Below are 12,322 nucleotides of genomic sequence, written 5' to 3'. Positions count from 1 at the left end.
TCTACCGGCGGCGACCCGAAACGCATCATCAGGCCCAAAACGCGGCTAGCTAGTTTTCACTGAAACCGGTTGTTAACGTAGTGTGTGCTTGTTCGTGAATGCTGAGAATTCCGGTAAGAAAACGTCCTCTTTTTATGCGATTATGTTTTCCGTATTAAACCAAATTACACAAATCAAATTTGAACTGACAATGCATGCTGGTTTGAAGTTTGTGTCTTTATTCGTAAAATAGCTTTGGGGAAAGTGTATTGTCGAAAACAATTTCATGACAACATTTTTTTTTTTTTACCCAACAACGACAACGTCACTGGTTTACTGCACTGGTGTGATAAATTTATTCCTCCATGGATAAACTAACTAGAACAAATTTGTCAATGAAAACATAGATTGTTGCTGTGTGTGTGACCTCTGTACTCAGTGCACTAAGTTCAGTCAGGGTATACACTAAAGAGGCTACCGCTTATCTATATCATTTTAATCATCTGAATTGAATATTAGTCTTCAACCAGCAGAAGAACAGATCAGTCACACACGTCACATGGCACTGTAAAAAATCATGGTCACTGGTCCGCTTATGAGTCAACTCGGTCCCAAGTCAACTCGGTCCCAAGTCAACTCGGTCCCAGCCAACTCGGTCCCAAGTCAACTCGGTCCCAAGTCAACTCGGTCCCAGTCAACTCGGTCCCAGTCAACTCGGTCCCAGTCAACTCGATCCCAGTCAACTCGGTCCCAAGTCAACTCGGTCCCAAGTCAACTCGGTCCCAAGTCAACTCGGTCCCAGTCAACTCGGTCCCAGTCAACTCGGTCCCAGTCAACTCGGTCCCAAGTCAACTCGGTCCCAAGTCAACTCGGTCCGTATGGTTGACAGGAAGTTCTAGTTGGGCGAATAAATTTCAACTGAAAAACAATGAGTTCAAATGTTTCTTTGCTTTCAACCAGAGTATTGTTTTTTGTATGGCTCTCAACAATTAACATTAATTGACAAACAGTAACAATTTAATCCTCTTTGAGATGTTTATTTTATCAACAAATTTTATAAATAATATAAAAAAAGGGATAACTTTCCGTATGGCGCCACCACTTTTTCACTCATTTTTACAAAAAGGGATATATCAATCAGGTAAATTAGATACTATATTATTCTATTTCGAATGAAAAAGTGGTGGCGCCATACGGACACTTTTCCCAAAAAAGTACGATTTCTGAGAATTAAAACATGAGAAAATTGATGTTTGGTTAAAAATAATAATAATAAACATAACTTTCCAATTAACTTACACGTAATAAAAATCAAAACACATAGGCCTACCAATAAAAAAATAAAAAATAAAAATAAAAAATAAGGTTGGTTGAAAACACTTACATTCAAAAAGTAAGTAAACTTTTACAAGAACATAATACATATTAGGATTTTAGCATGATTTGAGGCATTGCATGGTGAGGTATCGATATATATTTGGTTTGCGGTAACACCATGTGTGTATCTACTTGCCAGGTAGATTTTGTTCTTAGAGAACTGTCTTGCTTAATTCCACTACCGCGGAGTAGATTGTTCCTGTGTTCGGGAGACTTCTCAATTTAGTTGCGATAACGTAACCCTCCTGCCGACCGTGTAGCGCAACGTTATCGCAACTATTCTCAATTCTGAAAAATTATTAAGGGCATGCTTAACATAATAAATCTTATTATTAACTTACACGCACGAAATAGTACCAATTAAATAATTCAAAAAAAGTTAAATTTGGTCAAAGGACCGAGTTGACTTGGGACCGAGTTGACCTGGGACCGAGATGACTTGGGACCGAGATGATTTGGGACCGAGATGACTTGGGACCGAGTTGACTGGGACCGAGTTGACTTTGGACAGAGTTGACCGGTACCCACTGGTCCTTGGTAGTCTGTACTGTCATGGACTAGAGTAGACTAATGCTGGTCAACTCGCCATATGCACGCAACTGCAATTCGTACACCCACCTAATTGTAAGCAAGTAAAATCATAGCAAATTGCTCAAATATGATAAATTCACTACGTTTTGACAGATTTAATAGGTGGTACTGTCTGTAGATGTTACTTTTAATAAATTATTTAAGAACTTCAACTTTCCAGATGAAAAGCGTTTGAAAGCTTAGATGTAATAATGTACTCTGTTCAATTTATTTTCCCTTCAAACTGACGCATAATATTATCGTACTCATATTTGTACAGCCTGTCGAATGTTGATAAGACTCTTTGTTTAGTAACAATAAACATTGATTTGATTTATCAGATGAGTCAAATATCAGTTATTTATACTAGATGCTTTTGTGGAAGCACATTTTTGTAGACCTCTCTACCATATCACAAAACGTGAAAATGTGATCTTGGAACTTTGAATTGATCCTAAATGCTAATTCTATTGTCCTGACAAACTTGATATTTTGTATGCTTGTAATTATACAAGATTTGTTTACAACCTGCAAATACACTGTGTGCGTTTTGTTTGGCAATTCAAGTTCACTGCTGATTTGACAGAAGGTACTTTATGGAAAACTGCACAGTGTCCAAATTCGTGTATGCCGTAAAAAAATTACACATACATTGTACCACTCCAATCGCTAACCTGCATCTGAAAAATGAAATCATTATAAGTGAATGCAAAAATTACACCATCTCATCTGGGCCCAATTTCATGGCTCTGCTTACCGCCGAATTCTGCGCTAACGATCGCGATTCCCCGCTTACGTGCAAGCGCCGATTTTCTGCGCTAGCCTTGTAAGCGTAGAATGCCTACAAGCGCCGATTCTGTGCTTACGGTAAGCAGAGCCATGAAATTGGGCCCTGATTCATTCCTGTCCTTCATTTTACTGTAGGAGAAGGATGCCGTAGTATGTAGTGGTTAGATCCATTGCATAGGCTGCTGTCGCTGAGGTCAAACAATGGACACATTTGATATCAGAAATGGTTAACCTTTACTAAAGGAACATTACAGAATTGGTTTTGCTGACAAAACAGTTCCTGACAGTGTAAGCACCTCATGTAATCCACCAGATAGGATAAGCTGACCAACCTGTAGAAGTTTGAGATCGGTCGGCCATCTGGGTCACGAGAAAATAGTAAAAAATCGATTCACATTTTTGCATGGAGACATCGATGCAAAAAGAAAAATGAATAAAAATGCTCACTGAGCGAAAAACTCCAAAGATTATTTATTTGTTCTCAACAAATATGACATTTTTGACAATAATATTTCATGGGAAGTTTTCTACTATCACCATCATTTGACCGTGTAAGTTTTATGTTAATCTGTGATCTTCACGATTTTTGTTTCTTACCATTATTGAGGGCGCCCCACTGGATGGCAGCACGTCCACCATACTTGTTGAGTTTTTGGATATTTTTACTATGTTTCAACTGTCTCTTCATTATACAATTGTTGCACGCTGTGACGGGTCCATGGCGTTTTGTACAACCGAGGGTTCGCCTCGGGTCCCATTTTCCTCCGATGGTGTACAAAACCCATGGACCCCAGTCACAGCGTGCAACAATTGTTTTGTTATACCTTTGTATAATTGTTTGTTCCTCTTCTCGAAGTTCTGTTGTCATCTTCAAACACTACGACGGACTATTCATTGTTTAATTAGCAGACGAACAAGGAACAATTCCCTCGTACCCGCGGTTGTTTCGTACACAGCGCTGAAAATCCACCAACGCTGGGAACGATCAAGGTGATGTACACCGGTGTACATCACTCTTCATGTTACCCGGCCCGTCGAGCCATGTAACATGCGTTTTTGTTGCGCGTCACATGATTGGTTCTCGACCAATCAAACTTCACAGTTTGTTACCGAGGTATAACAATACCAAATGTTTACCAGTTGAAGAGTTGCTGGTCTGGATTCCACTGGACTTTTATCAATTTGTTTGGTTGCTGATTTGTTTGAGATATTGGAGTCGACAATTTTGAATATTTTCAAATTTCTTCGGGACCTGGTCACCCAGCCTCATCAATCTTGTTGCTAATGACATACACCATCTGGAAGTGTGTCTGCTGACCTTGGAGGATGGCTGCCCTGTGTCTACATGTACTCATTACCTTGCTGCTTTCCAAAGGCCCATTCACACGAGCGCTGCAAATGAGGGTCCCGTGCGATTTCATACCATCGATGTTATGAAATCGCAAATCCAGGTCGTGTGAATGCTATCTATGTTACGAAATTACCTGGGTCCTGTGTTCATAACACAGATCGAGACCTCCAAAAAATCGCATCGATGTTATAATCAGGGGGAGCCATCGTCTGAACCGAATGCCTGCAATCGTAACAAGGGACCGCTGCGTTGACACGTGAAGAACTAAGATAAAATGAACAGGGTAGATGACCTTAGCTTTCGATCCAAACCGGACCTTCTTCAGAGGCATAAAACAAGTACAGACAAATATACAATCCATTTTATAGAAAAAGAGAGGGGAGAGGGATTAAGGGAAGGATCCAGAAAGAAGCGGGAAAATAACAGCCAATCAAAGTTACTATTTCAGAAACAATTGGTGGCTATGAACCAATAGGAGTAAAGTGGCGAGGACAAAGGATGTTTAGTATGAAAGGATGGATTGCTGGACCATAAAAGTGGTAAATACATTGTTCGATAACAATGCAGGGAAACATGAAAGGGTAGAATAAGAGCAAAGATAAATATTAATGATAAAAAATATATAAAAGACCACCGAAAATATATAAAGGATCAACGGTAAATATATAAAAAGGACCAAAACTCAAATATAAAAGACAAACACAAATATATTTAACAGCGCCCTCTATATTGGACGTAGTTTCATTATATAAGACATGTGCACCCATTAAGACAGAAAAGTCTCATACAAAGGACGTCAAAAGCCGTCAAAGGTTTAAATCGGGAACGGTTTAAATCACCGAGCCGTAAATTCAGCCCTGGTCTGGCACTTGGTAATCATTGCGCATGTTTCGCTGGGAAATGGAGAGGGGGACCGACGCGTCGCGACGGCGCGACTTTAATTGTTATTAATTTGTTTAATATAATTGAATGAGATTTTTAATTTTTTTTGCACGGCATACTAGCTTCTGAATATTCAATAAAATACCTGTTGATCCTGGCCATCACATTAGGGTTGTTTTGTAATTTCCTATGCCCTTACTGTTTTTCTTGCTTTACTTTCGTATCCTCCTCTTACCAGTTTTCACGGTATTATGCCTTTTTCTTTGAATTGGGAAAAAAATAATGATGCGATATATCAAACGATGCCCTAATTATCTTCATGCTTATCTTAAGTATGCAAACATAAATTGAAACTTGATGGACATTGAAATGTTCACACCACACACCGATCTTCAATGACTTCAACTGGTCCCATTTGTTTTGAGTTTTTCCTGTTTTCAAGGCAAACAAGAAAGAATGGTTTCCCGGTGAAGCAATACGTGGAAGAAATATCTGCAGTATCTGCAAGTGTTCTGTGAGACTCTGTGTATGACTCTATAGCCTGCAGTTGTCTTCAATTTGTTCACAATATTTTTGGTGACATTTTCAAAATTACCAAAGTGTTAATAATAAATTGGCTTTTAAATCTGATTTTTATTTATTTTTAATAAAATGTTTTCACCTTAAAGCGTAAAAATAAAAAGTGATAATTGAATCACCAAGCTGATGTTTAAATTTTAATATTTATATTAATATTGATACGAGGAATACAAAAAATCTAAAAAAACATTAGAAAATAATATGAGGCACATGGCTTCTTTAAGCCTCTGTATTTTTTTTCCAGAATGTTTAGTCACATGATTTGATAATCGTGAACTGTGAATTGAAATGTGTTTAATGAAACTTATTCGGTAGGCAATTTTTTTCATATGGCCTCAACTTTATGACATACTTTTGTACCTTGTAGAAATGCCTAAAATACCAAACCAAAATATCCAGTGGAGCCTACGTGTTTCTAAAATTGGTCAAGGGAGAGGAGACTCTTTGCTTGGCAAAAAAAAAAAAATGGTATCTAGGAACTGTTTACATCGCGCACATAGAGGTAAAAGATTTCCACGATTTTAGGGACACCTTGGAAACAGGAGCTCCTACGATATGTACTTATATTATCTATTTGACATACATGTGTACTGTCTGCTTGAAGTAATTGTTTACTGGCCAAATATAGAATAAGAATAAGAACCGATGAAAGTAATGAAAACATATGACTTCGCTCCAATGTCGTATACATTAGCAAAGTAAATGGCGGACTATCTCTCACAGCGTACCAAAACTTTTAAGATTTTAAACACACGGTGTAAAAAGGTTGGATAGTTGGTTATAGTTTTTGGTGATGAACAATTTTCCTGTTATCCTATTTGTTTTTACACTACCCAGATAACATTCATACATTGGGCCAACGTTGGTGTTTGGTCGGTACCGTTGGCATTGGTATTGTGTATAGCTTTTGGCATTGGCCCCATGTTGGCACTACGTCGCCACGATCGGCATTGGCACTATGTTTAGTTCTGACATTGGGCCAACGTTGGTTGTAGGTCGGCAGAATCACGTTGGTTTTACACTGGCGATCAATATTGAGCCAACGTTTTTTTATTATAGTAATTAAACAATATTCGGCATTGTGTTGGTATCCGACGTAGAACCAATGTTGACTCTAGGTCGGCATTACCACATTGGTTTTTACGTTGGCATGGGCACGCAATGTTGAGCCAATGTTGGTCATAAGTGGGACATCAATATTGGCATTGTGTTGGTTTTCGACGTAGGACCAATGTTGGCGCTAGGTCGGCATTACTACATTGGTTCAACGCTCGCACTCACTGTCGAGCCAACATAGGTTATTAGTGGGAAGCAGTAACGGCTTGTGTTGGTGACGTAGGACCACAATGTTGGCTCTGGGTTAGCAACATCAATTTGTGTATAAACCACAGTTCATTGCCAATTTGCGTTATGGAACTCTATTGTACGTATGTATGTGTAGGCCTACAGTTTAGAACAGTTATTTCATGCAACTTCGTTGCGCTCATTTGCATGAAAAATAGTTTCAGTCTGTTCGAAAGCAAAAAAATGAAAACACACTATTTTAAGAATTTTCAGACATTCAAGTTTGTTTAGGTTTAGTTTAATAAAGCATTGGAAACGTAGGAAGAAAGCACTCAAATAATTCCTACTTTGCTACACTTTGTACTTACAGGATCACGCTTCAGTGTGCTGATGTGAATATGCCACGACATATTACCCCTATAAACTTAGCGGGGTTATAGAGCGCCTTAGTTATAAGTTATCCAACCGAATAAAACCAAATTTCTGCTTGCATGATTGGGATTGCAATGATTGAATACCACACTGTATGGGGGTGTGTGTAAATAACAAACATATATGCTGCTGGTACAGTGCAGTAATATGTACGTTTATGAAGAATTTTTGTAGAGTGTTCATTTTGTCCTAGTTGTATGCAAATTCATGCAGGCAAGTTGACTTCATCTGTCTCAGTTTTTCCAGGAACTATTGGGCTGCAGATGTTATTAATGGTTTAATTATTCATCAATATTTATAAAAGACACTGGGAGTAAAAAACACTGAAGTGTGTTCTTAAATATACAATTTTGCAGTTAAAGGCAGTGGACACTATTGGTAATTACTCAAAATATTTATCGCCATAAAACCTTTCTTGATTACGAGTAATGGGGAGAGATGGATGGTATAAAACATTGTGAGAAACAGCTCCCTCTGAAGTGACATAGTTTTTGAGAAAGAAGTAATTTTCCACTAATTTGATTTCGAGAACTCAAGTTTAGAATTTGAGGTCTCAAAATCAAGCATCAGAAAGCACACAACTTCGTGTGACAAGGGTGTTTTTTTATATAGATTATCTCGCAAATTCGACGGATTGAGCTCAAATTTTCACAGGTTTGTTATTTTATGCATATGTCGAGATACACCAACTGTGAAGACTAGTCAAACGACACAAGACCCCTAAAATTACAGGGCAAGAGACCAAGAATTGCCCCCCAAAAAACACAAAAATCACAGCCCCTAACCAGTCTGGAAAGCATTGCACATAAACAGCAGTTAAAAAATATGAATCAAGGACAGCAAAAAAAAAAATGATGCTAATAAAAAGAATTGAATAATATTGTGCGACAGGCACCAGCGGTTTGTCTTTGTCACTACATGTACTATCCTTGACTGTGTTTCCATACCCACATGTACTTGGTATTTATGATCAGTGCGTTCAGGTTCATTTGGGACTGTAAGTATGCAGGCACCCATGTGTATAATTTGTAAAAAAAGTGTCCAAACTTGCTGGAAGTTTTTAGGGCATGCTGAAGGTGTCCAAATTGTTCATTGTACACTACACCTCGACTAGCTCTAGCTAACTGGTCAAGTACACTTTGTGTTAACTTGCAAATAACAGCTGGTCTAGCTTTAAGACCTCATGTTGATTCTCACATTTCGATTCTCTTTGCCAGGCCTGGATGTTCATTTTGTAGATGGCAAGGCAAAGGGCAAACTTAGTCTAAAAATGTGAAACTTTTTGAAGGGGGGATGGGTATCTTCATGACCTGCGCAAAAAAGACCATGGTCTCAATAGCCTTGTCCAAGGCACAGTACTTGATACCGTGGGGTCGAAGCTTGGCTTTTCATGTTCCTACCTTGTTGTAACCTTGTTGATACCTCGAAAAGCCATGCTTCGACCCCACGGTATCAAGTACTGTTAAGTAGGCTACCGTGCAGTATAGTTTCTATGCAGTTCGTGAATTCAGAGCAGGCCGGTGCTTCGACAAGGCTATGGTCTCAGTGATACATAAATCCAGGCATGGCTGGTGGTACAATGTATGTATGTGCTAAAGAACCGTCTTGGCAGTATAATATTATTAAACACAATGTAACTGTTTTTTTTTTTATCTCTTCTTGTTTTAGTGAAGCAAGAAAGACCACAACAAGATGGCTGAAGCCCATGCGGCTGTGGCCTTCCAGTTCACAGTCACCAATGAAGGAATCGATTTTGACATCAACCATGAAGCCCTGAAGGCTGTCTTTGAAAGCGGCCGTCGATCCTGGGTCAAGAAATTCAGACGATTTCAGGTTTGTTGATGCATTTTGACAATTTTGAGTTTGTTTTGTGTTTTGAGGATGTACATGTAGTTCATGAAAGTTAAGCTTTTTAAGACTTTGTAAATCTTTTTTGGGGTGTAGAGTTGACACCTCTCCCTCATTCTGCTGAAAGTTCTCTAAAAATTGAAGTTTTAAAAGAAATTTCAGGTTCTGATATCTGTACACAAATTAGAAGGTAAAAAAAAAAAATAATTTTCGGTGGGCACAGGTATAAGACCTGGTGGGGGGGGGGGGGGCGTTGAGATCGGGCAAATGTACAAAACGAAGAAAAATAGAAAGAGGAAGTAAAACTACTTACCCATTACTGGAAATTGGTACTAATATTTGATCTGTGTTCAGTTCATGCAAATCAACTTTTACTAGACCAATTCGCAGCTGGACACTGAATTGCAGGGTCATTACAAGGGAATAAAAATACACTAGAAAATATAACTAGAAAATTTAAAAGAAAAAAATTCTACAGGGCAAACAGAAAAAAATACATGTGGGCACTTTATATTAATAATTGTTATTCCTAACTATTAATTGACCTGTGGTCGATTTCACAAAGAGTTAGGACTAGTCCTAGGAGATACACAAATTGCATGGATAGTCCTAAGTTAGGACGAGTAACTGGTCCTAACTTGAGATAAGACTAGTCCTAACTCTTTGTGAAATCCACCCCTGGTTACTGTGCTATTAAACACTCTTAACCAACATTTGAATATTTACATGTTTGTATTGTTGCAGAATGGGATGGTAAACACCACCTACCCAGCTAGCCCAGCCAGCTGGTTGGCTGTACTGACGGCTGTTACGGCTCTAACTCTGGCCCGTGTTGATCCCTCCATGGGAATGATTGAGAAACTCCAGAATAACTTCCTGCCAGTGTGAGTCTATTCCCATCTTGAATGTGCTATTTTGCAGCCAACTTGGATGCAGGCAACTGCACTACAGGCTAAATGAACACTCTAGTTGCACACAAGACATTTCTTGTAAAGTATATTGTTTCCCCAAGCAAATTGCAGGAAGTGTTGCCCAGAACCTTTAGACCGATAGTTGTTGGGTGTGACACAGTGATAATCAAAACGTTAACGATAATGGCACAAAGAGCATTTTATTGGTTAGATTGCTCCACGCAGAATACGCACACACTCATTCCACACTCATTATCGATATCGGATCGATTTGGTTTTAATCGAAATATCGATAGCGATATATCGTGATATATAGCGATATATCGTGATATATAGCGATATCGATTAAATATCGCAATATCACGATGTATTTGCTAGCTGAGACATATTGCACCCCATAGGTTTGGAGTCAAACCAGAAGAATAGGTCATTAGAACACCTCTCTTATGATATGACTGTCTCTTCTTCAACTTTCACTGGGTGTTTGAAGACTGATGATGTCAAATTTAATTAATCGCGATTATATCGAATATCGCAATATATTGTCAGCGATATTTCGAGAATAAACTAAATCGATATCGCCAAAGCTTTTTAATGTTTTTTTTCCCCTCAATATTGAGGCCTGTGTGACTGACCCTTTTGACTTTGAAACAACCCTCTTGTCATTCTGTGATGCAGGGAGTACCTCGGAGCAACATCTGCCATCTACCTTTCCACAGCAATCTATGCCACGTTGCTGTGGCTGGTGATTATCTTCTCAGTGCGGTTCATCTTGAAGCGTCTGCTTTCCTACAAGGGGTTCATGTATGAAGGCAGAGGGAAGGTCTCCCTCAAAACCAAGATATGGACTGTAAGTTTGGCTAGCATGCTTGCAAAACATTCAAACAGTGCAATCTCCATACCAGAATATTAGGTACTGGGCACAATTGGTAATCATTGTGAGCATAAAAACTTACTTGTTAACCATCAATGGAGAGCTGTTGGTAGTATAGTGTAGGCTAGCGTTTTGAGAAAGAAGTTATTTCTCACTAAAATATTTGAATTCGATTTGTGAGACCTGTTTATCTTGCATCTTCGATGACCAGTTGTGTTCAAACTTTCACAGGTTTGTTAATTTGTGCAGAGTGTGAGGTACACCAAGTGAGAAGACTGGTCTAAGACAATTACCACACGTGTCCTGAGTGTCTTTAAGAGTGTACGAATTGTGCCTGTAGGAAGTGCAGGTTGTGTGGCTCTGATTCAATCATATGATGTGACTGTTCATTGTTTTATGTACATTCAGGTGCTGCTCAGGTGTTTTGCAACTCGTAAGCCACGTCTGTTTGGCTACCAGAATGCACTACCTAATCTACCATTGCCATCACTCAAGGACACAATGAGGCGTGTAAGTTTCAATCCATTTTCCACACCATTGTTATTGGAGAAACCTTGCAATCCTATTATGCCCAAGTAGTAGAAACCCCCCCCAAAATATAGCAAGACAGTTCTCTAAAGAACAAACTCTACCTGGCAAGTAGACACACACTATGGTGTTACTGCAAACCAAATGTTTATTGATACCTCACCATGCAACGCCTCAAATCCCATCATAATAACCACTTATGGTCATTAATACTATTCGCAGGGTTGATATAGGAAAAGTCTTGTAGTCTTTTGTAGCAAACATCTGCTGCAAATATGTTACATTCTAAATCATTTCTTGCAGTATTTGCTGTCGGTAAGAGGTTTTCTGAATGACGAGGAGTTTGAACGCATGGAGCTGCTGGTTAAAGACTTTGAGGTTGGTTTGGGACCACGCCTCCAACGTTACCTTCGACTGAAGTGGTGGTGGTCCACCAACTATGTGAGTGACTGGTGGGAGGAGTATGTGTACTTGAGAGGCCGGGCTCCGATCATGGTCAATAGTAACTACTATGGCATGGTGAGTACAATGGGATCATCAGTAATACAACGAAATTCATAAATATCCCAGACAGTTGCGCTATTCCTATTGTTGGAGAGCATGTCATGTGGGGGTCTTTAAACGGTTGAAGACCATCTGGGGCTGTTTCAGACCGGCTGGCTTCGGCATGTTTGCATGCAAGCTCATGTACGCCCATTTTATGGCATGGAACGCAATTCATAGCTATTAGTAGACACACGTAATCTATTTCTAAACGCTTTCTGAGAAAATACATGTATCTAAAAGCATTTTGCTACGAATCAGATTGTCACAGTGCCTATAATTGTAATTTTTCATGTTTTTATTTTTACAAAAGGGCATTTATGAATGGCAATAAAAGAGTAGTGACTGCAGGGTTGTGGCCTTTCATGCCTTTAT

General features: G+C 39.0%; 1 protein-coding gene across 2 annotated transcripts in view; it reads left to right on the top strand.

Moving 5' to 3' along the window:
- The first annotated feature begins 21 nt into the window (after positions 1-21).
- LOC139939413 (carnitine O-palmitoyltransferase 1, liver isoform-like) overlaps positions 22-12,322 on the top strand; it is a 46,591-nt gene continuing 34,290 nt past the window's right edge. For both annotated transcript variants that reach the window (XM_071935274.1, XM_071935273.1), the window contains exons 1-6: positions 22-113; positions 8,912-9,076; positions 9,836-9,975; positions 10,681-10,852; positions 11,285-11,386; positions 11,708-11,923. In XM_071935274.1, coding sequence (XP_071791375.1) covers positions 8,936-9,076; positions 9,836-9,975; positions 10,681-10,852; positions 11,285-11,386; positions 11,708-11,923 — 771 coding nt within the window. In that variant the 5' untranslated portion in view covers positions 22-113; positions 8,912-8,935. The remainder of the gene's footprint in view (positions 114-8,911; positions 9,077-9,835; positions 9,976-10,680; positions 10,853-11,284; positions 11,387-11,707; positions 11,924-12,322) is intronic.

The sequence above is a fragment of the Asterias amurensis genome, chromosome 7 (genome assembly GCF_032118995.1).
Source record: "Asterias amurensis chromosome 7, ASM3211899v1".
NCBI classification, from domain to species: domain Eukaryota; kingdom Metazoa; phylum Echinodermata; class Asteroidea; order Forcipulatida; family Asteriidae; genus Asterias; species Asterias amurensis.
This window is presented reverse-complemented; position numbering and strand designations above follow the sequence as displayed.